Raw genomic sequence first — 24,527 nt, forward strand, 5'->3', positions numbered from 1 at the left:
TGAAATAATGCACAAGGGGCAGCGGTCAGTCTGCAAGCCCAAACTGGCCCCAGACAACTGCCAGGGTAGGGAGACTAAGAGCAGGGACCCCTCTTAGGGACCTGCAGGGATCCCCCAAGCATGGAAATAGAAGAAAATCTTGAGTTCCTTCAAGGGAAATTCCAGGCAAGTAGCTAGCCCTGAGAAGTAAATGAGCATCTGGATAAGCAAGAAGGTGATAGTAGCTTAAAACAGTAGCGAAGGAAGTGAGAATCATGGGATGTTTGGTCCCCCTGTAGAAACTAAAGATCACATCTTAACACATGTCCCTGAGTTGTTTGGCAGAAACCTGGACCTCCACCAAATGGATCCACTGGCTCAAAGACGTCAGATAGGGAGGACTAAGGACCAAACTCTGACCACTGTTCTTCATTGTTCTAGATTTCTTCCTGAGGGGCCTGGCGGAGGTCACGCCCCTGGGCCAAAACTAATATTCTGCTAATCCCAAAGTTTTAGACAAAACTTTGCCTCTTTAACCAATTGCAAATCAGAAAATCTTTGAATCTATCTATGACTCCTGGCTACCCCCTCCCTCCTGCTTTGAGATGGCGCTCCTTTTTAGGTCAAACTCATGTATAGCCTCCATGCACTGATTTATGACATTGCCTGCAACCTCTGCCTCCTCACCTTTAAAAACCCTTGTCTGTAAGCCATGGAGGAGTTCAGGTCTTAAGCATGAGCTGCCCCATTCTCCTTGCTTGACACCCTGCAATCTTGATGCCAAGGTTGGACTTTATTGCACCAGGTGAGTGGATCCCAGTTTGGTTCAATAACAAGACCATGTACAGTTAACAAGCATGGCAGTTACATTTTATTGACCCGTGGCTGAGTGCCAGGCACTAGCTAAGCACATTATAGGTATCATCTTACCGGGTTCTCACAACTTCCCTGAGAGACAGCTATCCTAACATTGAGTTAACAATGAGTTAACATTTGTCTTAACTCATTTTCTGGTTTGTGGGGATCATATATGAGCCAGAGGGAGACACCTCCGTCTAGTCCAGTCCTTTAGCCAAAAAAGATGCCCAGGAAAATTTTGTCTTTTAACCCTGTGCTTCCCAACCTGTTTCATGCCCTGGCACACATAAAAAGTGACAATAAATTTGGGGTACACTGAGACAAGGAGTTGAGGTGGAGGTTCCCAGTTGGGAAAATCTGTTAAGCTGCTTATAATCCAAAATGCATTTTCCTAAATCCTTTTAAATCTCTTAGACCTCTGAGAGGGGGTGAGAATAAAAAAAAAAAATTTAAACATAATTTAATGGAGATAGGCTATTGTCTCTTAGCACCTTAGGAAGAGCAGACTTCAACCTCCAGAAAGGGCCCAACCTGGGCCATGTTCATTCTTGAGATGCAACCTTGGACAAATGACAGCCTCTCTTGGCTTGTTTCTCTCTGCAGAGGTGAGAACTCCCCCTCAGGATTATAAGGGCAGGAGGTGAAGATGGCATCGGGATCGGTCCTCAGGCAGCCTCAGATACCCCTGGAGACAAAGACAACTGTTTATTTCAATAGAAACTACTCGGCCAGGCTGGGTGGCTCATCCCTGTAATCCCAACGCTGGGAGGCTGAGGCAGGGGGATCGCTTGAGCCCAGGAGTTCAAGACCAGCCTAGGCAACATGGCAAAACCCCACTTCTACAAAAAATACACAGATAGCCAGGTGTGATGGCATGCGCTTGTAGTCCCGGCTACTTGAGAGGCTGAGGCGGGAGGACTGCATTAAGCTGGGAGGTGGAGGTTGCAATGAGCCAAGATCGATCCACTGCACTCCAGCCTGTGTGACAGAGTCAGACCCTGTCTTGAAAAAAATGAATTAATTAATTAAAAGAAAAAGAAAATAAACTGGTCAAAGAGGAGGGAATTTTCTAGACATTAGTGACGGTTTGGGTGGTACCTTCCAGATGCATTGGAATTTATTTGGTTTTCTCCTGATATTTGCTTTCTTTTGCTTTTTAGCCATTTTATTGAGATATAATTCATATACCATCCAATTCACCCATTTGAAGTGTACAATTCACAGATTTTTAGTACAGTCACAGAGTTGTGCAACCATCACAACAATCTAATTTTAAAATGCTTTTATCACTCAAAGAGAAAAAAACCCCATAGCTATTAGCAGTCATTCTCATTTCTCACCACCCCTACCTCCAGCCATCCCTAGACCTTGGCTAATCTTTCTTTCTCCATAGATTTGCCTGCTATGGACACCTCATACAAATGGAATCATGCACTACATCTTTTGACTTTTGTAACTGGCTTCTTTCACTTAGCATAATGTTTTTGAGGTTCACTCATGTTGCAGCACACGTAATACTTCATTTCTTTATCTTGCCAAACAATATTCCATTGCGTGGCTATATTACATTTTACTTATCCATTCTTTAGTTGAAGGACATTTGTACTGTTTCCTTTTTTGGTTTTTATGAATAAATCTATAATCTTTTGTGTAAAAGATTTTTGTGTGAATGTGTTTTCATTTTCCTTGGGTATATACGTAGGAACAGACTTGCTAGGTTAAATAATAACTCTATGTTTAACATTTTAAGGAACTGCCAAACTATTTTCCAAAGTGGCCACACCACTTTACATTCCCACCAACAGTGGATGAGGGTTCCAGTTTCTCCACATCCTCACAACACTTGTTATTCTTTTTTATTATAGCCATTCTACTGCGTGTGAAGTGGTAACGCATTGTGGTTTTGGTTTGCGTTTCCCTGATGGCTGAGAAGCATCTCTTCTGTGCATATTGGCCACTTGTATATCCTCTTTGGTGAAATGCCCATTCAGGTCCTTTGCCTATTTTGGCGTTTGGTTTCCATGGCGTGTTTGCCCTTTTAATGGGAGGGTTAAGCTGGGAAGGTGGATAGTGCTTGATTAATGCTTGAGTTAACACGAGTGGATGAGAATGGCTCCCTACATTTGGAGAAGCTTTTGTTTGGCTATGAAGGCCTGGGGTGTTTTCCGTGTTCCCTGTGCTCTCCCTCTGTTCGCTTTTAAGCCAGGGTTCTGACCCAGGTTGTTTTCTGACCCAGCTAAGTATGCAAGAGAAAAAAATAGGGGCTTGTGCCAGAGATAGCATGAAGTCAACACTGCAGCAAAGATGAAGACAAGGATGAGGATGTTTGTTTACCTCCAGGCCTGGAGGCTAAGGCTGGATTGGCAAGTTGTCCTCTTGGACAATTCCTCTTACCTTCTCTTACTCAAAAACTTCAAAGATTAGTCATGTTAATAGAAAGATGACGGTATCAGAAAAACATGCCAAGGAATTCACAATTTCTCAGCCAGACTTGTTAGCAACAAAAGTTATAGGTAGTGGTGTATCTGTGTGTGTGTGTGTGTGTGTGAACTAACGTCTGTAAGTAGGAAACAACTTTTAGAAAAATAATACTTTAAAAGTTGAGACATGAAAGAAGCTTCTGGATTACTGTGTGTAATCATAGCCGCCTAAAACTGATGGGGCCACCCATTTCCAGAAGCCATACAGATCAATAAAAGAGCAAATTAAACCATTCATAACCCAGTCCAGATGGAGATATAGATGGGATTCTCCATAAATAGGAGGTGTTCAACATTTGTTGAATTAAAGAATGAATGGGTAAGTGAATGAATGGCACACTGCAGAGGAAATGGGCACACCCTTCCTTTGGAGCCCAACTGCAACCCATACAGAGCCCTAGCACTTCTCACACTGCATAGTGTGTACAGGATTAAAGGTCTGTCTACCACTGGACAGTAAGTTCCAGAGGCAAGCACTGTGACATATTCATTCAACAAATGCTTGTGAAGCTCATGCTACGTGCCAGACACTATGCTGGGTGCTGGCAGGACGAGAGTGGCGAACTAAACCAAGTCCTTCCTGTGGAGCTCACTGTCTATGGACTGATTCTTCGTGTCCTCATCACCTGCTCAGTCCAGCGATGCAGTAGACGCTAGTAAGTGTTCCTCCTCCTTTGCTCACCAGATTTGTTTTTTTTTTTTTTTTTTTTTGAGATGGAGTCTCGCTTTGTCGCCCAGGCTGGAGTGCAGTGGCACGATCTCGACTCACTGCAAGCTCCGCCTTCCGGGTTCACGCCATTCTCCTGCCTCAGCCTCCCAAGTAGCTGGGACTACAGGCGCCCACCACCATGCCCGGCTAATTTTTTTGTATTTTTAGTAGAGACGGGGTTTCACTGTGTTAGCCAGGATGGTCTGGATCTCCTGACCTCATGATCCGCCCATCTCGGCCTCCCAAAGTGCTGGGATTACAGGCCACCACGCCCGGCCTGCTCACCAGATCTTTAAAGGAAAGATTTGAAGCTGTTCCACTGAAAAACATTTTTTCATTTCTTCAGAGAAGCTCAAAAGCAATCTTGCAGCCTCTGAGCAGTTCATTAGCAGATTCCTTTAACCGGCTCCAACTCTGCACGCTGCTTCTTTGATTCTTTGTTAAAACCATGTGCCTTTCTGGGGTGACCTTGTGCCTGCCTGCTCCACACGGTGCTCTTAACCCCGTATGGCACTGTGCTAAAGCCTCTCATCATCTCGAACTTCAGTCACCCACCCCAAGTGAATGAGTTTACTCCCTCAGGTCAAACTGGCCACAGCCATGGTTCTCCATCATCGCACAAAGGGTGTCTGCTTTGTTTGTTTTGGATGCTCGAGTTAATCCCCACCCACTAGGGAGGCAAAATGGACAGGTTCATTTCAAGAGGATGGGAGGAAGGTTGGGTTTCAGCACTTGGTAACCTTCACTTTGGGGGAAATCCTCTCTCTGCATCAAGACAAACTTCCTGGAGGAAGTGCCTGCCAATTGTGCAGTGAGGGCAAGTGTTCCCTCCTCCAAAGCAGCTCCCGACTATCGGCAGTAAGACTTAGCCAAGAAATATTCACCATCTCCCAGCCTTTCTCATTACTAGAAAGCAGTGAGAAACAAACAAATGAAAGACAGACATCACAGTTTGCCTGCGATCATCCTTCTTTCCATTCAGCCAACACTTAAGAGCTCACAGCCTGGGCAGCAGACACACAACTGGCCTGGAGGGTTCTGCAACGACCAATACCTGGTTCCTGGCTTTAACGGCTTCACTCTTTGGTGGAGAAGACAACTACATAAAGAGTTGATTACAAAATCGCCCCTTTGGAGAAGGTCCAAACTCCTTAGCAAGGCCTGCAGGGCTCTGCACAATTTGGTTCCCGTGACGTATTCCAGCCTCATCCCCTCTACCTCCACCCCTATTTTCTCCACCCACCACCATGTCTCAACCACACCAAGCAGCATGCAAGTCCCTGAACAAGTGGTGCTCCTTGGCCTGAAATGCCCCTCCCCCAAGCTAGCAAAGATGCCTCTGTCCCCTTCTCTGACAGAGGTTTCCTCTCTGCAGCAGATCCCAAATGGAAAAAGGGAGATGCCTGAACCTTAATTCAAGTTTTGAAATTTTATTTTCCTGAGACTGGACATTTCACTTCATGCATTGAAACTGTTTTGTGACTTAAAAGTAGCCATAGCTTTGGGTTTTTAAAATTTAAGTCCAGCCAGAAATTTTTGAGGCTTTGTCTCAGTTTTCATCCAGGGACAGGGAGAACAGGAACCTCCAGAAAAAAAAATACAAAGGAATTGTGAGAGAAAAAGATAAATCTATGTTATGATCACATCCTACGAGCCACAATTGCTCAACCTCCAGGCAACCCACGCCTGTCTTTCCCTTAGACTGTGAGTCCCTTCCTGCATGGAGGGAAGACTGCGCAGTAAATGTTCAATGAAGACAGGGTGGGCACAGGGGCGAGAAATGGAACTGCGTAGGGCAGGACAGGCTCTGCCCCAGGAAGCATGTGCTGGTGTAGGACTCAAGGCTAGCACTGCCCCAGGAGTCAGCTTCAGATATGCAGGGTCTTGCAAACAAGGCCCTTGAGGGTTTTAACATCTGTCTTTCGCTACACAGATAAACCCAGAAACTTTATAATGCAAATGCACCCCAGAAAGGCAATGTGAGTCCAAAGGAGTATCTAAGTGTGGACAACATGTGTCAAATCCTTTCCTGCTGATACTTTGCTTGTACAGTGGACACCAGGGAGAGCCGTAAGGACCCACCTAAAGAGAAGCGTTGGCTGGGCGCGGTGGCTCACACCTGTAATCCCAGAAGTTTGGGAGGCCGAGGCCGGCAGATCACTTGAGGTCAGGAGTTCAAGTCCAGCCTGGCCAACATGGTGAAACCCCGACTCTACTAAAAATACAAAAATCAGCTGGGTGTGGTGGCATGTGTCTGTAATCCCAGCTTCTCAGGAGGCTGAGGCAGGAGAATCACTTGAACCCGGCAGGCGGAGGTTGCAGTGAGCTGAGATTGTGCCACTGCACTCCAGCCTGGGCAACAGAGTAAAACTCCATCTCAAAAAAAAACAAAGAAAAGAAAAGAAAAAGGAGAGAAGTGTCATCACCAGGTAAACCAAAGACCAGAGATGGAGGCCACATGGCTGACAGCCCATCTGTGTGCACTGCCATAATCTCACCAGCCCGTGGGATGTGCAACCTGTAGCAGTGAAAAAAGTGAGCCTGACAGGTTAACAAATCTGCCCCAAATCACACTACCACTAAGTGACAGACTGGGATTCAAATTCAGGTGTCTGTATCTCCAGAGCCCCCTCCAGCAGGCCACACTGGCTGACTCTGGGTCAGACCTTCATCTCCTTTTTCCATTTGCTTGGAGGCTACTCTGTAAACCTTCAACTCTGTGCGTTTGAGAATTGAGACGAGAAATGAAGGACCCATACACATGGTCCACGCGGGGCTTGGAGTAGTGGAAGTCAGAGGGCAGGGTGGAAGGCAAGTCTGCTGCTGAGGATGGGAGGCTCTCCCAGGCTTCAACAGTGCCCCTGTGTGCACAGTGCCGCGTGCATCCTGCCTCCCCTACCGTGGGCCCCTGCATGACCGGGCTCACTACCCTCTGTGGCAGCACAGGGGCTGGGGGAGAGCAGCCAACACACTGTTCACCCACCCCACCCCTTGCTGGCTCCCTCACAGGCCAGCCACATGCTGGAGCTGGGCAACCACTGTCTGACACGTGGCAAGTCAGCACAGCTGGACCAAGCACCTACCCAGGAACCAAAGGTCATAGAACCACTCCAGGAGCTGATCAAGAGCAAGCGACACTAACTCTATCCTGAACCCTTGTCAGCCTTCAATCATTTCTCTCCTCTTGGGGAAACATCTGGGATACAGCTGCCCCCACTCCTATGATCACAATACAGCCCTGCCACCTGAGGAGGGGCCCCCAGCTCAACAGCAGGGGTGCGGACAGGGGCCTGGCTCAGCTTTAGCCCTAGCCTGAAACCCCTCAGCTTGCCCATACCCTGGTGGGGCAGATCTGACCTCATCAACTGCTGTCTAGCAGTGGGGCCAATCCCAGTCACCTTCTCTGAAGAATGACCCCTCCTGGGCAGCTTTGTCTGACTTGACTCTAAGTTCTCAACAGTGGATGACACTCAGGAAGGAGACAACGTATGCTTAGGGAATGTATGGTTTATCAGTTGAGAAGACACACGAGCTTCCACAAATTGGTATATTTACTTCACTGCCAGCGGAGTACACTCGCACACATAGATATCTCTGAGTCACTTTAAGTCACATCACTGCAAGGATACAAACAAACACTAGTTCATCCCTGTGGCTGAGTGCCCTTGGGGAATACTCAGATCCCAGTGGGGCTTCTCTCTGCATCTTCTGGCCACTCTGGCCATTCTCCCTGAGCCCACCCACCTTCTCCCCCTCCCTTCTATTCTTCCACGATGGTGGCAAAGCAGGGAAGGGCCAGTGGAAAGAGACTGCAGGTGCGCAGAGGCTTGGACAGGCCAGAGTCCATGGCAGCTGCTTTGGCGTCTCTCCTTGGTTCATGTGGTGGGCACTTCACCACTTCAAGGACATTGTCAACTCCCTGAAGGCAAGGCCCAAGGCTTTGACTTCCCTAGGCATGGAGAGACAGTAGTCAGGAAAAGCAGCTCCTTGGCAGACTGCTGGGTGTGTGACAACTCTGAGGGCTCAGGGGCTACAAGCAGGGACAGGGCAAGCTCGCAAACAAATAACTGAGACCCGACGCGGTGCGTGCGGGGAGCGGAGCTGTGCAGGGCACTGCAGGAGCAGAGGAGGGGGCGGGGCAGGACGGCTTCCTTGAAGGGAGCCCTTCAGGCACTGTCATGTGCCACATCCTGTGTGAGGCACTTCACCTTCATCTTACTGCATCTGGGATTCAAATCCAGATCTGTCTGGTTCTAAAACCCATGTGCTTTCTTCTGTACAGGTTGCTACCTGAGGGGACATCTGCTCTGGGACTCAGAGAATGATAAAGAGATCTCCAGAATAAATGAATCACTTTCAGAGAAAAGTAAAAGAACAAAAACACAAAAATAAAAAACACACAAAAGAAACAAAAAAATACCACATTCTCCCCAAATTTCACATCGTAAGTGGCTGGAAGTGCAAACATAAAGGATGCTGGCAACATGGCCACAGCAAGAGCAGCCTCCGGAGCAAGGTCAGCTTCTCCCCTGATTTCTGGCTTTCAGCCAACAAGGCCAATGGATCTTCCAAACCAGCTGCTGCTGCTGCTGAGCTCCAGAAGAGGGGCCTCTCAACTTCCAGAGGCCAGGAAGGCTCACCCTCGGAGCTCTCAGTTTTGTTTTTTATACTGCAAGACAGAGAGATTCGAAGTGGAGGAGGGAAGCCAACAGGGGCAGGAGGACTCTGGAGAAATCTCAAGCCTCCATCATCTGGACCTCGCCTGCCTCCTGCAGGGGCTTCTTGGAGGTGGTGAAACCCAGGCAGGAGGCACTGGGCAGCCAAATCTCTAGTTCATGCCTGGACTCCCTTTCTTCTTTAGTGAAAAAGGAAGCTGACAGGGCTGGGGAGGGAGGATAGTGATAACTCACTCTGGAGAGTGAGTTAGAAGGACAGGGAGGTATGGGCACACTCCAACTCTCTAGGTCCTTCTGATACCAGCATCTAAGGGCCAAGACGCCAGTCTACATTCCTGACTCACTCCCTTCCTCCACCAAAACATACTGAATGTTTCCTCCATAATTCTGCCCCAGTGTGAATACCCCCCAGAGACAGGGAGTCCCCCGCCAGGACAGCTTCCCTCTCTGCAGCATCACAGTGCCACTGCCAGCTCTGGCACTGTAGCTTCCCCTCCTTCTTTCTGCTGCCCCCTCTCAGCTCGATCAGCACTGTTGGGCAGAAATTTGCCTTTAAGGACGAAGAGTGAGAGCCCCTCCCCACTTGCAGAATATAAATGCAACCAGAAGGGATTTGCCTTCACCTTTCAGCTTCTGGAGGAGGGAAGCAGCTGGCTGGTGGCCTCTTCCACAGGGACTATTCTCAACTGTGGGGCAGGAGTGGCCTCTAGTGGTCATGGGGATCACAGCCATCATCACCCCAGCTCGCAGGCAGAGCCCAGGGGCCAAGCACCTACTTTGTTCATGATCCAGTCAGCATCTTCAATGGCTCTTTTAATAATCTGCTGGATTCTCTCAGGGTTGTCTTCATCTGAATGAACCCGAAAACTCTGCAAGTTTAAGCATAAAGAAAGATGACTAGGCAAAATTCCCAGGACAGGCAGCTTCAGAGCACCAATCACAGGCCAGGGACACTGGTGGGCACTTTATACCCAGCAGCTCTCTTCATCCTCCATAGACTGTTAGAATTATCCCACACAGAGATGAGGAAACAGAGGCTCACTTGCTGCTGAACAATAGCATTTGAATCCTAGTCTATGTGACTGCAAAGCATGTACTCCTGCCACCAAGGTAGGTGCAAAAAGACTGGCTCCCAAGTTACTGCCAAATCAAGCTAGGCCCAAAGGCTATCAGGCAGTAGAGGCCAAGGGGAAACTCCCATCTCTCTTCCTCAGAAGAAGCTGCTTTCCCCAGGGTGAGATCTCTGCATAGGCTTCACAGCAGGGAGGAAGAAGTAGGACTTCTCTCGGCCCAGTGCTAGGAGAGCTACACAGGGAAGGGAGGGGAGGTAGTAGAGAGAGTGGCCTCAGGAAATCCACCCAGGCCCAATGCAGAGCATGGGATGCTGTTTGCTTTTGACCAGATATTCACCCTTGAGAAGCAACCTAAGATTCAGGTTTTGCTTTTCAAAAAGAACTGGCGCCAGGCGTGGTGGCTCATGCCCGTAATCACAGCACTTTGGAGGCCGAGGCAGGCAGATCACCTCAGGTCGGGAGCTCAAGACCAGCCTGACCAACATGATAAACCCCATCTCTACTAAAAATACAAAGTTAGCCAGGTGTGGTGGCACATGCCTGTAATCCCAGCTACTCAGGAGGCTAAGGGAGGAGAATCACTTGAACCCAGGAGGCAGAAGTTGTGGTGAGCTGAGATCGCGCCATCGCACTCCAGCCTGGGCAACAAGAGTGAAACTCCAACTCAAAAAAAAAAAAAAAAAAAAAAAGAACTGGCACCTCCCTCCCCTGTCACTCCCAGCTCCACACATCCTCCTGCTCACCTTTAGGAGCTCCCCCTCAGCATCCACCTCTGGCATGCCCTCCTTGACTCCCTAGACAGCTAACTGCTCCCTTTTCCATGTTTCCACAGCCCTCTGTGGCTATCGCCACCTCTAATTTTTTTTTTTTTACTTTCCATATTATATGTGTATGAATTTTAGCTAACTTTCTATTTGGAAATGATTTCTCACTTACAGAAAGTTGCGATAATAATACAAAGAATTTCCTACCAGAATCACTGATTGTTAACATTTTGCTACACTCACTTTATCATTCTCTTTATATAAGTATGTATAAATTTTTTCAGAAGCATTTAAGAGTAAGTTGCAGACACCCTGTCCTTACCCCTAAACATTCCCATGTGTATTTCCTAATGACAAGGGCATTCTCTGACATAACCACAGTAATCAAATTCAGAAGACTCAACATTGATACAACTCTATAATCTATAGCCCATATTCCAATTTCATGCACTGCCCCAGTAATATTCTTTTTTTTTTTTTTTTGAGGCAGGGTCTCACTCTGTCACCCAGGTGAGAACGCAATGGCACAATCACAGCTCATTGCAGCCTCGACCTCCGGGCTCAAGCAATCCTCCCACCTCATTGTTTGATTTTTCTGTAGAGACAAGGTCTTGCTATGTTGCCCAGGTTGGTCTTGAACTCCTGAGCTCAATCTGCCTGCCTTAGCTTCCCAAAATGCTGGGATTACAGGCATGAGCCACCATGCCTGGTTCCCAATAATATTCTTTACAGCACTTTTTTTCTGGTCTAGGATCATACATTACATTTAGTCACCATATCTCTTGAGTTCTCTAATCCAGAACATCAAAAATGTCAGTGTTGTGTTTCACGACACTGACATTTTTGATGAGTACAGTCCTATTAGTTATGTGGTAGATGGCCTCTCGATTTGGTTTTACCTGATGTTTTCTCAGGATTAAATTCAAGTTGTGCACTGTTGGCAGGGATGCCTGCCTAAATGATGTCGTGCCCCACAGTCTATTTTAATTACCCACTTAGCTGCCTCATGCATGCCCTAGCACAGCTGGTGTGCTTGGGTGATGCACCCTCTGTTTCCTGGACAGAGAGGAGCTGGGCTGCCCAGCACTGGTTTCCTGTGGCTCTTACCACACTGCCACCTCACCACCATCTCAGAGACTAGCTCTGTGCCCTGGCCTTGGCCTCTGACCCGCGCCCCTAAGCCTGCCATTAGAGGCAGCCCCCAGACCCGGTAGACCCAGCTCGCACCTGCCTGACAGCATGCTTGTAATGCTGCTGGATGCCCTTGGTTGGCAGCTGCTGGCAACAGCGCAGCAAGTATCGGTAGAGCTGCAGTGGCCTCTGAACCAGTTCTGCCCCTGGCAGCGGGGCCATCCGTGAGACCCTCTGTCCCTGGAAAACAAGCAAGATCACTTCTATGGCATCAAGCCAAGTTCAATACTCAGCCCTGACCCCCAGTTCCCAGTACTCTGGGAAGCAGGCTTGGTGCAGTGCAGAGGCCCCTCCTGTCCCATCCCATGGAGCCTGCACCTTGGGGTGGGCTGGGCGTTCAGTTCAACAGAAGCTCTAGCCCAGAGCAGGCCCACAAGACCAAGGGTGAGTGTGGAGGGAGATGTACAGCCTCATCCCTGGCGTCTTCTTTCTGGAACTCAACTTCAAGTGGTGCATGAGTAGGTGTCCCTCACAGGCAGGGTAGGGTAGATAAGCAGGAAGACCCTGAAGGGCAATCACTAGGAAACCAGCTCTGACATCAGCCATGGTCTGGCAAGGGCACCAAGCCACAGAGGGGAGAATGCATTCAAGCCTGAGCCTTGAAACTCAAAGTGTGCTCCTGAACCAGCAAAACCCACAGCATTGGGAGCTCATCACAAATGCAGTCTTGGGCCCCACCCCAGACCCACCAGATCAAACCTGCATTTTAACAAAGATGCCAGGAGATTTGCAGGCACATTTTAAAGTCTGAGAAGCATGAATCTAGGGGGCTCTGCAGAGAAGTTGCTCAACAGAGTCACCACAGTGTGGGCACGTGATTTCATTTCACTATGAGTTATCATAAAAATCACAATGGGCTGGGCGCAGTGGCTCACGCCTGTAAGTGGGGCAGATCACTTAAGGTCAGGAGTTCGAGACCAGCCTGGCAAACATGGTGAAACCCCGTCTCTACTAAAAATACAAAATTAGCCAGGCTTAGTGGTGCATGCCTGTAATCCCAGCTACTTGGGAGGCTGAGGCAGGAGGATCACTTAAACCCCAGAAGTGGAAATGGCAGTGAGCCGAGATAGTACCACTGCACTCCAGCCTGGGTGACAAAGCAAGATTCCAACTCAAAAAACAAAAAAAAAGAGAGAATCACAATGAGCACTTGTTTGTCTCTATTCACTTTACATGTGATTAATGCACACATAAGAAAACCGGTCACAGACAGGTCTGATAACTTGCCCAAGATCACACAGCTAATAAAGCTGGAGCTTGGATTTGAACTCTGGTCTGGCTCCAGAGCCTTTTTCTTAAATTAAAAAAAAAAAAAAAAAAAAAAAAAGGCTGTATTGAGGTATAGTTGATACATAATGAACTTCATATACTTAAAGTATATAATTTGATAAGTGCTGCCACAGGTACACACCGGAGAAGCCACTGTCATAATCAAGAGAGTGAACATATCCATCATTCCCAAAATTTACCGCATACCCTTTGTAATCCCTCCCTCCCGATGTCCCCATCCCCAGGCAACCGCTGCATTTTCCAGAGTTTTGTATAAATGGAATTATACAGCAAGCTCTCTTTTGTGTCTGCAGAACCCACATTCTTCTCTGTATTAACACTCTCTCTAAAGAACCCACAACTCTAGCCTAACCTCTTCTTTTTTAAAGGAACTATGAGAGTATAGATTGTTTTAAACGGTAGGTTCTAGAACATATGGGCTTGTAAAGCTTTCATCAGGCTCCTGCCTGAACCTCTGCCACAGCATCTGCTTGGTGTCCCAGTACCTAGCCTGTCACTCCAGTCTCCTCCACACTGACACCACGTGAGCTCTGGAATCAGTGTCCTGGGTGCATCCCAGTCAGCCACAGGAACTGCTCCCAGATCCCTCAAACCACCAAATGTGGCATCTTTCAGTGCACATGCAGCTCCCTGGCTGTGGACTCCTTCCCATTTTCTCTGTGTGAGGAACCTTGTTCATCCTTCCAGGCTCAGCTTAGTGTCCTTCCTCCAGGAAGCCCTTCCTCACGGTCCCTCTCTGGAGACAGAGGCGCTCACCCTGTCCTCTGTGGGGCTGCAGTGCCCCACTCATGGTGCTGCCAGGGATTCATCTGCGACCTCGCCTGTGGCTCTCCCTGGGCTGAGCGCCTGGCCCGCAATGGGCTTCACTCACTGTCAACTAAACAGAATGAAGCTACTATCTCCTCTGTACAGAGAGACGCCCCTTATGTTCCAGATGAAGGAGCTAAAAGAGATCTAGTGACTGGCCTTAGTTTTAAAGGAACATCTAAGGAAAAAAAAAAAAAACCCTCCCCTCACCTTGCAAAAAGAACCAGAAACTAAATCTATCAGACGCCCTTAAACTAAGAAGGGAAGCTTAGGAAGTAGCTGGTTCCAGAGGCTCCTTCATTCCATTTACATCCCATTATCTCCTCGGCAACAATAAATGTGTCTCCTCAGCTATGTTAGCCAATTCCTCCTGGTTCCCTGGACTCTTGCTCTGATGCTGGAGTGGATAGGTGGTTGTCTGACCCCTACCATCTATTCTCCCTTCTAGTAACAGCCCCAATATGTGATCTGGGGTGCACCCCTCCCCAGGTCTTGGCCCAGAAGGTCTGAGTGGGACTATCAGAGCCCTGCATCCACATGGGTATAAGGACTGGCTCACACATGGGCATGTGACAAAAGCTAGTCCAACCAGAGTGCATCACAACACCTCTGCAGAAGTGGCGTGAAAGGACTCTAGCTCCTTCCCACTAAACTTGATGCTGGGAGGATTTGATCCTCTCTCAGTGAAGCCATCTTACCTCCTCTAGAAGCCTGAGACCATAGCCACATAGCAGAAGGCAGAGCTGAGACCCTGAGTAAAAAACAAGCCCAAATAATGTATTTGGGCCAGGGGTGATGGCTCACGCCTGTAATCCCAGCACTTTGGGAGGCTGAGATGGGTGGACTGCTTGAAGCCAGGAGTTTGAGACCAACCTGAGCAACATAGGGAGACCCTGTCTCTACAAAAAATAAAAAATTAACTAGGCATGGTGGCACGCGCCTGTAGTCCCAGCTACTCAAGAGGCTGTGATGGGAGGATCACTTCAGCCTCAACTGCAGTGAGCTGTGATCACACCACGGCACTCAGCCTGGATGATACAAAGTGAAACTCTTGTCTCAAAAAAAAAAAAAAGAGAATTCATTTGGGCCCTAAAACCATCTACCTGAAGGAAGTCCTTCCCCTAGACTTCTCAATGATCTGGGCTAATTAATCCCCTTTCACCAAAGCAGCTGGGGTTTGTTGTTTTGTCACTTGTATCCCAAAGGGTACTAACTGATGGACAGATCCTCACAAATTTTTACACAATGCAATCTGATGATTCCAGCTGTAAGGAAGAGTCGGACAGGACAGGGCTTCTCAAGTTCCTCCTGCTATCAATCATGACCGTGCCAGTCTGACTCACCACCCAGAAATCAGAGGGGAACCCGTTCAAGGGTGGCCAAGACCATTAGGAGCAACCACAGGAGACATACCACCAAAGTCCCCAACCTGATGGGTAGACTCCACTGGCAGGCTTCCCCAAACTATATAAAGTAGTAATCAAATATTGTAAAATGCTAGTCGCGGAACAGATGGTTACCATCTGTAGTCCTCAAAATTAACATTTGGAAAGAGCACAACTTTGTTTCATTACTTAAAAACTCAAGCAATACTTAGTAACCAACCCAGCAAGTATGGGCGGCAGATTATTTTCAGCTCAATTATAATACTTAGTCATTCTCAGTAATAACTAGTAGAGAATACACGTGTGGGTCCACTTAGAAGAGCTAAACTAAAAATGTTTTAATTTAATTTAAAGCGTAGGTTTGCTATTATTTAAGGGGCAATGAACCTCATATCATTGCTAAAACTGCAGTCAAAGCCTCTGGGACTGGCAACACTTGCCTCCCTTGCCCTGCCCTTTGGACTTGATCTTGGCCTCTGCATCCTGGCTCCCTGCCTCTGTGATAGCTCCTCCATCTTCCCAGGCAACCAAACCAAATCATCACAGTCAACCCAGGTTCCTCCTTCTCCTCAATCCCCATGCCACTGGTTTCTTTCTTTTCTTTTCTTTTCTTTTTTTTTTATTTATTTTTTTTGAGACTGAGTTTCGCTCTTGTTGCCCAGGCTGGAGTGCAATGGCGCAATCTCGACCGCAAACTCCGCCTCCTGGGTTTAAGTGATTCTCCTGCCTCAGCCTCCTGAGTAGCTGGGATTACAGGTGCATGCCACCACACCCAGCTAATTTTTGTATTTTCAGTAGAGATGGGGTTTCTCCTTGTTGGTCAGGCTGGTCTCAAACTCCCGACCTCAGGTAATCCACCCACCTTGGCCTCCCAAAATGCTAGGATTACAGGCGTGAGCCACTGCACCCGGCCCCATGCCACTGGTTTCTAAGTCCTATCAAATTCCACCTCTGAATGCCCCTCATATTTTTCCCTTCCTTTCTACTCCACTGCATACCCTTGGTTCAGACTCTCTGAGACAACTGCAACAGCCCCTAGGCTGGTCTCCCTGTCTTCCAGTCCACTTTCTGCCATCCTACTCTGCCCAACAGCCAGAGTGAATCTTTCTAAAACATAAATCTCAAAGTGTCCTGTACTTCCTAAAACCCCTAATATCCACCCCTGCCCCCATCATTCATGGCAACTTTTCCCAAAATGTAGAACAAATACCTGAAATTACTTTAAGTAGTATATGGCCAGTATTTTTTATTGTAATGATTTTATATTTATTTTCATGTGTAATGAGGGGGAAAAACACATTTTCATAGGTATTAATGGCCTAAAGCAGTTTTTTCAAATGCACATAAAATTGATTGTTTTATGTATCAAATTGAAATGTGGACCTGGCAAAAATCATGAGGGTCCTGAAGTGTGGAAAGCACTGGTCTACAGAATAAAATCCAGGCTCCTGTCCATGGCCTGCAAGGCCCCTCTCGATCTGGCCCCTACCTACCCCTCATCTGCACCTCTCACCACCCACAGCCTAGTCCAGGCAAACCAAGCCCTGTATGGTACACTCCACAACAGCCCATGCTGTGTTTGCCTGTTACGGTCTCAGCACTGGGGCAGAATGTCTGGCATGGAGTAGATGTATTCGTTGGGGTTCTCCAGAGAAACAGAACCTATAGAAGGGAGGGTGTGTGTGTGTGTGTGTGTGTGTGTGTGAGACAGACAGTGAGTGTGAGAGAGAGAGAGAGAGAGAGAGAGAGAGAGAGACAGAGGTTTATTATAATGAACTGGCTCACGTAATTATGGAGGTTGGCAAGTCCAAAATCTGCAGAGCCAATGTCCCAGTTCAAGTACAAAGGCTGGAAGCTGCTGTAGAACCAGGAAGAGCTGATGTCCCAGTTCGAAAGCCACATGCAAGAGAATTCTCTTACTCAGGGGAGGCTTAGACTTTTTGTTTAAGGCCTTCAGTGGATTGGAAAAGGCTCACCCATATTATAGAGGGCTGTGTGCTTTACTCCATCGAACAATTTAAATGTTAATCTCACCCACATTGAAACACCCAGAATAATGTTTGACCAAATATCTGGGCCTCCTGTGGCCCAGCCAAGTTGACACATAAAATTAACTATCCTGGTAGACACTCAATTTCTATTTTGAACGAATCCTCCTACTTCTGCCTACAGTGCTCCTCTCTGCTTCCTGCACACCTCCTGCCTCTTCCACACTCAGCTCTGTGGTCTGGCATCTCCTCCTCAGTGCCACCATGCTCAGTGGGAGGGCTGTGATTACCTTGAAACAGCTTTCATCACCCCTTATTACTCTAGGTCAGGCCTCTAGTTCAGGCTCTTGCTGGGGTTGCTGGAAGGGTATCCACCTGCCCTCAGGCCCCACCAGCCATTCTCCATATGGTGGTCACAGTGATTTACCAACTTCCTGAATGAAAATCTTCACTGGACATGAAACGATAGTGTGAATTATGAATTTTCTTGGGTTATAAGACTGATGTCATTATGTGGGAGAATCACCTCACTCTCAGGAGATGTAGGCAGAAGGATTTAGGGTGACATGTCATCAGGTCTGCAGCCTCCTTTCAAATAGTTCAGCAAAAGACAGCACAGAGAGAAGAATAAGGAAGATAAAGAAATGCAGCAGAATGTTCAGATCACGTTTAGATGGTAGGCATTAAGGGTGAACACTGCGCTGTTATTTTAACTTCCATATGTTTGGAAAATTTTCCTAATAAAAAATCGCTTTAAAAACACACCTGGCAGGGAGTCACCCAGCTTTTCTCCCTACATGTGCTCCAAGTGGCAGGGAACTCACAAGTCCCCCATTTTCACTCTGCTCAAGCTATTGGAAAGTCCCTCCAGTTCTGAGTTAAAATTCCCCGCTGTAAATTTCTACTCACTCTACAAAGAGCTCTACTCTTTGGGACAAAATCTTCCCTCACCTACTCCCAAGCCCAGCTTTTCATTTTTCACAGTCAACTATCCCAGCCCCTCCCTAGTCCCTTTTCCAATGTAAGCAACCGGGAGGTGCTGTCGCCTCTCAAAGTGTCTCCGTCCCACTTGCCCTCCTCTCAACACACGTACCTTTATTTTTGATACCACTCTTAAACATGCTGTCCCATGGGAAAACAACAGTTTGGCTGTGCTCTGACCAACTCCACAGGCAGTGGCCCTGTCACCTCCTTTGGCCTGGGAATTCAAGGAATGCAGCTCAGACTGATTCTCTGCTGGGGCCCTCATGTGGCCCTGGCATTTGGCTCAAAGGCATTTTTCCATGTGCTGCTCTTTTTTTTCTTTTTTCTCTTTTTTGAGACGGAGTTTCGCTCTTGTTCCCCAGGCTGGAGTGCAATGGAGCGATCTTGGCTCACTGCAACCTCTGCCTCCCGGGTTCAAGCAATTCTCCTGCCTCAGCCTCCTCAGTAGCTGAGATTACATGTCCATGCCACCATGCCCGGCTAATTTTTGTATTTTTAGTAGAGACGGAGTTTCGCCATGTTGGCCAGTCTCAAACTCCTGACCTCAGGTGATCCACCCGCCTTGGCCTCCCAAAGTGCTGGGATTATAGGCGTGAGCCACTGCACCCGGCTCCATAAGCTGTTCTTAAGTATCTTTCCCCGTCTTTTATTTTATGAGGTCATTCCAGAGTCACAATCTGCCACCATCCTTAGGGGGGTCTGTTATATGACTCAATGTTATCCAACTCAATTCAACAAAATAAGAGCACAGAAACAGTCACACGCCAGGTAAACACAGGGTAAGGACAAAGAGAAAGAGAGTAACCCTATATACTGTAAGCATCAGTCAACCACGCCGTGCCATTCAGAGCATCTAGCACCTGTACAACTCTGGACCCAGCCCTAGGACCACAGAGATGAACAGTCTGGTGTACCTAGCTCTCTGACCCACAGCCTTCTGCAAAGCCGATGGCTCCCATCCAGGGAATGAGTAGGACATGCCAAGTTTGAGACCTTTTCATGTTACCTCATTTAATCCTCACAACAATATTTTAAGATAGGTATCATTACTCCCATTTTATAGATGAGGAAACTGAGGCCCTGAGAGGTTAAGTAATTTGCCAGGAGCAACAAGGCTAGTATAGAGCAAGGCCCGGAATAGAACCTAGGTCTATTTGATTCCAAAGACTATGCCCTCATCTGCTTCGTGAAACCACCTGCTATGTCTGAGCCACTCATAAAAATATTGACCAAATCAGGGCTAAGGACCCCACAAAGAACTCTGGCAGGGTTCATGCATGACCAGGTTCAAGCACTTATAAAGGCACTTGACTGCACTATTATCCAGTACTCCTCAATCTTCTCTACAAAACCTTGCTCCATGCCTTTCTGAAACCCAAGGACATCATCTGCAGCTTCCCCCTGCATATAGATGGAAAAAAAAAATCAAAAGAAAGAGTCACCAGGCTGACATCAATTACACAGATAAAGGAAACGAGCAACTAAAGAAATGCTTAATAACAAAGCTCTTAGCAAATCCAAAGGAGAATATGACAGAATTTTTAAAAAGAGAAAATAAAGCTACAAAGGGAATTTCCTGGAAGCCAAGTGGTATCACTGGCACAGATGTTGAGAAGCAGGCCCACAGTCCCATTTAACCCCACTGTCCTTTTCCCTAATCTATGTCCTGATATAGGCACCTAAAAATAAGTGGGAAAAAGTCATATATTAAAAAAGGAACGAAAGAATGGAACTGCAGAAAATAACCAGAAATTATGCCCTATTGAGCACTGATACACGCTAAATTAAGCCTGCACAGGCCATTTTTTAAATATGCAATTACTCTTCTTGAACGGAAAAGTTGAAAAATAGGAATGGAGTGGTTTTGCTTCCCACCCCCACCCACTCCAGGGCTCCATCTTGCACATCTGTGTTCTCCCAAGCTAGCAATGGGGCAGCAATCCCTGCCTCCCCCAGTCCCACTCCTACATAGCCAAGGCTCTCAAGTCCCCTCACCCCCTCCCTGCCCCCTTCATCCCTGTTGGCACTACCTTGGTTCCCAGCTTTATACCCATACCTGGCTGGGACTATCCGAATACCTCCTGATCTGTCTCCCTTCTTCCAGCCCAATCCACATGGTGCCACCCAAGAACACTTCCTAAAAAGCACACCCTGTCACTCCCCTTCCTCAGAACCTCTGTAGAGAGTTCTCTACCCATGGCCTTCTGCGATCTGTTTCAATCCCTCTCATCAGTCTCCCCTCCTGCTGTCGTTCCCACACTTCCTGCATTTTAGCCACAGACTGAACTTGGAGGACTTTGGGATCAGACAGTCTGGGTTCAAATCCTGGTTCTATCACTTGCTAGTTTTAGGACCCTGGACGAGTTTCTTAACTTCCATCTCGAAGTCTGTTCCCCATCTGTCAATGTGGTCCCTAATAAATAGTATTTCCTACATAAGACTGTTGTAAGGATGAAATAACGCTCCTAGACTACTAAGCATGATGCCTGGCACACACTACATGTTTACTACTAACTGCTATTGTTAATATCATCTCTGAAACATGCTGTGCTTTCCCCTACCTTGACTTCTTCACCTGCCTCAAGAATTCCTCTTCATCCTTAGAGATCCAGTTCCCTGTCACCTCCTTCAGGCTTTCATCCCATGCTGTTCACACCCCTATTACAGTCATCACACTGCTCTGTAATCACTTATTGTGATTATAATCGATGTGACAGAAGAACTTAGAGCAGGTTTTGGAGACAAAGAACCCTAGTTTAAAAGCCTACCTCTGCTATTTACTAGCTGTGTAATCCTGGCCAACCTGGTTGACTTCTCTGGACTTCTGCTTCCCCCACTGTAAACTGGAGAAAAGAATAACCCACCTCACAGGGGTTTTGTAAAGACCAACCTAGCTAACTTATGGAAAGTGCCTAGCACAGGGGCTGGCACATCTTAAGTGCTTGAACATCTTTTTTTTTTTTTTTTTTTTTGTCCTGAGACAGGGTCTCACTCTGTCACCCAGGCTGGAGTACAGTAGCGTGATGAGGGATCACTGCAATCACAACTGCCCGGGTTCAAGCGATTCTACCTCAGCCTCTCAAGTAGCTGGGATCACAGGCACACGCCACCATGTCTGGCTAATTTTTTAAATTATTTATAGAAACGAAGTCTTACTATGTTGCCCAGGCTGGTCTCGAAATTCTAGGCTCAAGTGATCCTCCTTCCTCAGCCTCCTACAGTGCTGAGATTACGGGCATGAGCCACTGCACCCAGCGATGAACATCTTACCCTTTCCTACTTTATTTGGCTTTCTGTTCCTCGCTGACTGTAAGCTTCTGGAGGACAAGAGACTATACTGTATTAGTTCAACACCTGTGAAATGAAGGGAAATTAGTAAGAAAAATATATATACGGTTATTAGTCACTCCTCCACAGTTTATAGTACCTGAACCATAGATGTCAATTGATTCCCAAGTTACCAGAGGAAACTAAAGCCAGCAGGAAACTGTCCTGAAGTCAAGAACCTATGGCAGGGGAACCCAGAAAACACTACGCTAAGTGAACAAACCCAGTCACAAGGGGCTACTTAATGTATGATTCCATTTATATGAAACATCCAGAATAGGCAAAAGTACAGAGACAGAAGTACATTAGTGGTTGCCTAGGGCTGGGAGAATGGGAGGAGATGGGAGGGGGGAGTGACAGCTAAAGGAGGTGTTTCTTTTGGGGGGTAATGTTCTAAAACATTAAGGTGACAGCTGCACAACTCTGCAAACATACTAAAAGACACTGAATTGTGCACTTTAGATGGGTCAACTGTATGCTTCGTAAATTACATCTCAATAAAACTGTTTTTAAAACAATAACCACAAAAAGGATCAATCCTAGGAGCGAAAGGGTTTCGGCCACGGAGCAACTTGCTCTTACGCAGAAGCATAAATCATCATGACAAGGTTGTTCCGGCCACCGGGTGCCGCGGGGCAGAGGGACGGTGGAGGGGACATTCTCCTTTTAAAAGTGGCCAGGCCGTGAGCCTCTGAGAGGCTGGCCCCCGTGCTGCCCCGGACCCCGCGCCCCTAGCTCGCGCTGCAGGCCTTTCCTGCTCCTCCGAGGCCGCCCGGCCAGGCCTGCGTCAAGCCCAGGCGCCGCGCTCCGGTGCACTCAGCTCTCCGGTGGAAGAGCGCGGACCGCAAGGGAAAAGGTGCCGGCGCGGGTCGCCCCTAGGTCTTCTATAGGTCCGAGGACGCTCGAGGCCTCCACATCCCTAGCCCGCCCCCGCCACCCAGTGGCTCTGGCCGCCGCTGCCCCCGCGCCCCCGCCCTCGGCCTGCGCAGCACGGCTCACCACCAGCCTCCAGGGAAACGCCAGCCCCGGACGCCGCCGCGGCGACGAGTGCGCCTGCGCTCCGGGGACTGAGCGGCACCACCCCTGCCCGGCGACGGTGAGCCCAGCGCCCTCTGCCGGCCGCGCGCGGGACTCGGGGTCCTACTGGGTGCCTCTTCCTAGATCCGACCCCACCCAGTTGAAAAGGAAAGCTGTCCCCACTAACAACCTTCGTTACCTGTTACCTCAAACACCCACTCTGCTTTCTGGCTGTTGCTACGCCGGATATAAGCCCTAAAGGCACTCTCTCCTCCTTATTCCTGAATATGGATTGTGCTATGAATATGGGGTGTTCAAGATCTCTGAAAGGCTTGCTGGAGGACTTTTCCTGAACCTCTTGTGTTGATGACAAGAATTGTGTTTGGATAGGAATCTGCGTTTTGAATCATTTCACCAAATTACAGTCCCATAACACCTGTCAAAAGAATAAATATGACAGTAATAAGCATGCTTCCTTTCAGACCCATCTATAATTATAATTGAGGAAAAGAATACAAAATTTAAACTTAGAGCTACTGCCAGTATCATTCTTTGAAAATGAAATAATGTTGTTTTATTAAATAGGCTCTCCCTGCTCTCTAACGTTTAAAGCTCAAGTGCTTCTCTGAATTGATTTAAATACAAGTTTTATATCCTGAAAGAAATAAAGATGAGTCATTATCTTAAGACAAACCCCCTGTTCAATGATGCTGCTGATCTCTCAGCTGATGTCTAAGCGGGAGTTAGGTTGTTAGTGGATATTGCTTCTGTTCACGTCTCTCTTCTCCAGGGCTTTTAAAACCTATTTGTAACGAAAAGGCTGATTTCCTTCAGACTCCATGTGTCGTTGATTTAACAGGACAACTTCTTACAGTTTTTTCTTTTTCCTTTTTCTTTTTTTTTTTAATAAAACATTGCTCCCCGGTGTCACCTGGGAATCTATTTTTCTTCTCTTAGGATAAGAGAAGCAGGGATATTTCTCAACGGAAGTTTTGTTTTGTTCCTACCTCCCTTTAGAGCTTCCTCTTTTCTTTTTTTGTCTCTTCACCTAACATACTAGACTTCCCTCAAATCGGGAGTGGGGGATGGGAAGGTGGGGTTCCCTCCCTTGAAATATTCAGATAATTGCTTCCATTTATTTTAAAGACGTAGACTTGGACAAATATATCTGAAAGATACAATTGTACCCTCATAAATCAGCCCTCTTATTTACACATGCATAATCAAGGGCACGTCATTAGTGCAGAGCCAATCAATAAATCATTAAGCTTTTAAAGCCCTTATTAAGAACAATCTGCAGTAACATCATCCACTCCTGTGCTCAGTCTTAGGATCATTTAATAATTTTAAGAAATTTCACAGTCTGTTCTGTAGTCTCATCTCCCTTTTGTTCCTAGATCGCTGTATTCCTGCATCAGAAACATGGTTCTAATACCTAGATCTCATAAAATATTCAAGATGCAAGCTGTTTGCTTTACCTCTGAAAGGCTCCACCTTCAGAATCACTTGTGCCTCTTCCAATTTTACAAACACACAAGATTTCAACTTTCACAAAATTTCTTATAAACATCCCAACACTAAGAAAAAAAAATCCAAAGTAGGAGAGATTTGAACAATAATCTCTAATTTTTTTTCCAAGTCACAATGGAAACCTAGATTTGAAAATAATTGAATTTGAACCTTTTAAATTGACAGCAACCTTAAGTTCTTACAGCTTCAATAGTAAAATGAAGTAATTTTTACTAGTCCAAACATTGACTTAAAATGACACCAGTCTCATAATCTAATAAAACCCCAACCATTTTTACCATGTCATTTTCCTATACACTGAAATTTTAGCAGATGAACACCCTTATGTCAGACAGTACATGATATTTACAGATAAACAAAATAGAAAGACCTTTTACTTGAGAAATTAGTCACCCACTGTCCAGGGGACATGTTCGCACAGGGGAGTTTATTGACTTTCCTAAGAAATACATCACCACATTCTCTTGAT

At 47.0% G+C, this 24,527-nt stretch overlaps 1 protein-coding gene across 9 annotated transcripts; it reads right to left on the minus strand.

The window, feature by feature from the left end:
- Nucleotides 1–824: 824 nt before the first annotated feature.
- Nucleotides 825–22,574, minus strand: LYRM9 (LYR motif containing 9). Of its 9 annotated transcripts, none has more exons than XM_063657076.1 (5): nucleotides 22,514–22,570; nucleotides 21,455–21,538; nucleotides 11,767–11,910; nucleotides 9,479–9,571; nucleotides 825–1,522 (listed from the first exon to the last, which is right to left on the minus strand). In XM_063657076.1, exons 3-5 carry the CDS (start codon nucleotides 11,890–11,892, stop codon nucleotides 1,463–1,465), a joined length of 279 nt encoding a protein of 92 aa, XP_063513146.1. In that variant the 5' UTR covers nucleotides 11,893–11,910; nucleotides 21,455–21,538; nucleotides 22,514–22,570; the 3' UTR covers nucleotides 825–1,462. The 9 variants fall into 9 exon arrangements, with proteins under 9 accessions (XP_063513146.1, XP_063513145.1, XP_054315821.1 ...); XM_063657075.1 differs by having other exon boundaries at nucleotides 22,511–22,552; XM_054459846.2 differs by lacking the exon at nucleotides 21,455–21,538 and having other exon boundaries at nucleotides 22,511–22,574.
- Between the last annotated feature and the right edge of the window lie 1,953 nt (nucleotides 22,575–24,527).

Source organism: Pongo pygmaeus, chromosome 19 (genome assembly GCF_028885625.2).
Source record: "Pongo pygmaeus isolate AG05252 chromosome 19, NHGRI_mPonPyg2-v2.0_pri, whole genome shotgun sequence".
Lineage (NCBI taxonomy): Eukaryota > Metazoa > Chordata > Mammalia > Primates > Hominidae > Pongo > Pongo pygmaeus.